Source organism: Echeneis naucrates, chromosome 13 (genome assembly GCF_900963305.1).
Source record: "Echeneis naucrates chromosome 13, fEcheNa1.1, whole genome shotgun sequence".
NCBI classification, from domain to species: Eukaryota; Metazoa; Chordata; class Actinopteri; order Carangiformes; family Echeneidae; genus Echeneis; species Echeneis naucrates.
Window position 1 is genome coordinate 9,172,122 of NC_042523.1, and position 1,737 is coordinate 9,173,858.

The following is a 1,737-nucleotide window of genomic DNA, read 5'->3' on the forward strand; positions in this document are numbered from 1 at the left end:
GGTGAAAACACAACTGGTCACACGGTTATAACAAGGCATTATAACCGTCCCTGAACCAACTAGTCAGTGACTTTCAGTGGAATTCTCTCTCTTATTATTTCATTCTTTCATTTTGACAACATATATCATGAACATCATCACAATAAGTCATTCATTTTTTTTCCTCGCACCATTTGATCACCAAATATCACACCATAGCTGTAAGAAGTCATTGTTTACTCCACCAACTGCTTGCCAATATCTTCAGAGGAATTTTTTTCACCTGACTGTGATGCACAAGAAGTCTGTCACATCAAAGAAGAGAGGCCCAAAGTAAGATAAATGTTAAAATGCAGGTACTCATCCATTTTGACTGATACTGTGGTTTTGTTAAGGAAAACCTAGAGGCCCACTGGCTCATTGTTTTTGAGGACCAGCTCATTAAGATCAGATCGACATGCTCTGACTCGGACACACACTGACTTCGATTTATCAAATCAGATTTCCTTTATACAACCCAAAGGAGAGATAACTTTTCAGTGCATGAAAGAAAATCTCATCTCTGAGGCCATAAATGAGAGGGCTCAGACATTTTGGCACAAGATAAAATAGTATATAGTTTAAGTATTTGACATAATAAAATACAAAAAGATCAATATGAAACAATGTAGATTCAATGAAGGGACACCACAGCTGGATGACACAGAGCAGCAGCTGGAAACCATGAAGAGCCACTGTCCTGAGCCCTTTCCTTGATGACTGCTTATCCTCTCCTGATGCAGCTTTGGCCACTTTCATTATTTTAACATAGCAACAAACAAGTATGATGCACATGATCAAAAACTGTATTTGATATATAGCTGACCTCAGATGTTGCTGCCATAAATTAATCATAAATATTTCCACAGAACATAACTGATATTGGGTGTAAAATTTTAGGGCTGCAGATGCAAAGAAAGTGGAGAAAATAAAAATAGAGGGCACAGAGCTGAGAGCATGAATGATGAGGATACAGTTAATAGTATTACGTGTGGAGCAGATCTCTCCATGACGCAGCGGCATACAAACAGCCACATAACGCTCCAGAGTCATTGCTGTCAGAGTCACTGGTGTAACAGTAGTATACAGAAACACCACCATAGAGATAATGATGCACAACCAAACATGAATGGGGATATTAAACTGGGTCAAAATAGCAAGGACATCAGAAAGGAATAACACCAAACTATCAGATAGTAATGTAACAGCAAATAAGATGTAGCGTGTTGTTGTGTAGAAACACTCTTTTTGAAAAAAGGTTATGATGAGCAACAAGTTGATAGAGAGAAAAATTATAACCAGCAGCTGCACAACTGTTACCAGGTCATTCATCAGCAGGTACAAAGGTTCATTACCAACCAGTGAACTGTTATCAGCCATAAGTGTGTTTTCTAAGCAAACGTAGAGTTTTAGCCACAACAAAATGTCCTTTAAAGAGTCAGTATTCCTTCAAGTGTTTCCTTGTAGAAAGTGTAAAAAGTTCAATTTCATCAGTTTATCAAATCCTACATGCAGTCTCAGGCAGAGCTGTTAGTCTTCTGATGTGTGTCCATCCTTCTGAGAGAGGGCTGTGCACGAGGCTTTAAAGTCTAGAGCATCCAAAAATAACTTCAAATGAAAGTTCACCCACCAGTATTGTCATCGTCTCTTAGATCTTGCGTGTCTTTGTTTGGCTGTTTACAGTTTGATGGACAATTTACTGCAAACTTTAAAGTGAGC

At 38.4% G+C, this 1,737-nt stretch overlaps 1 protein-coding gene across 1 annotated transcript; it reads right to left on the reverse strand.

Moving 5' to 3' along the window:
* Positions 1 to 471: 471 nt before the first annotated feature.
* On the reverse strand, positions 472 to 1,056 carry LOC115053144 (odorant receptor 131-2-like; the record flags this gene model as incomplete). Its single annotated transcript, XM_029517710.1, has 1 exon — positions 472 to 1,056. A coding segment is annotated over one exon (585 nt), but the record flags the coding sequence as incomplete, so codon positions are not given.
* Positions 1,057 to 1,737: the final 681 nt, after the last annotated feature.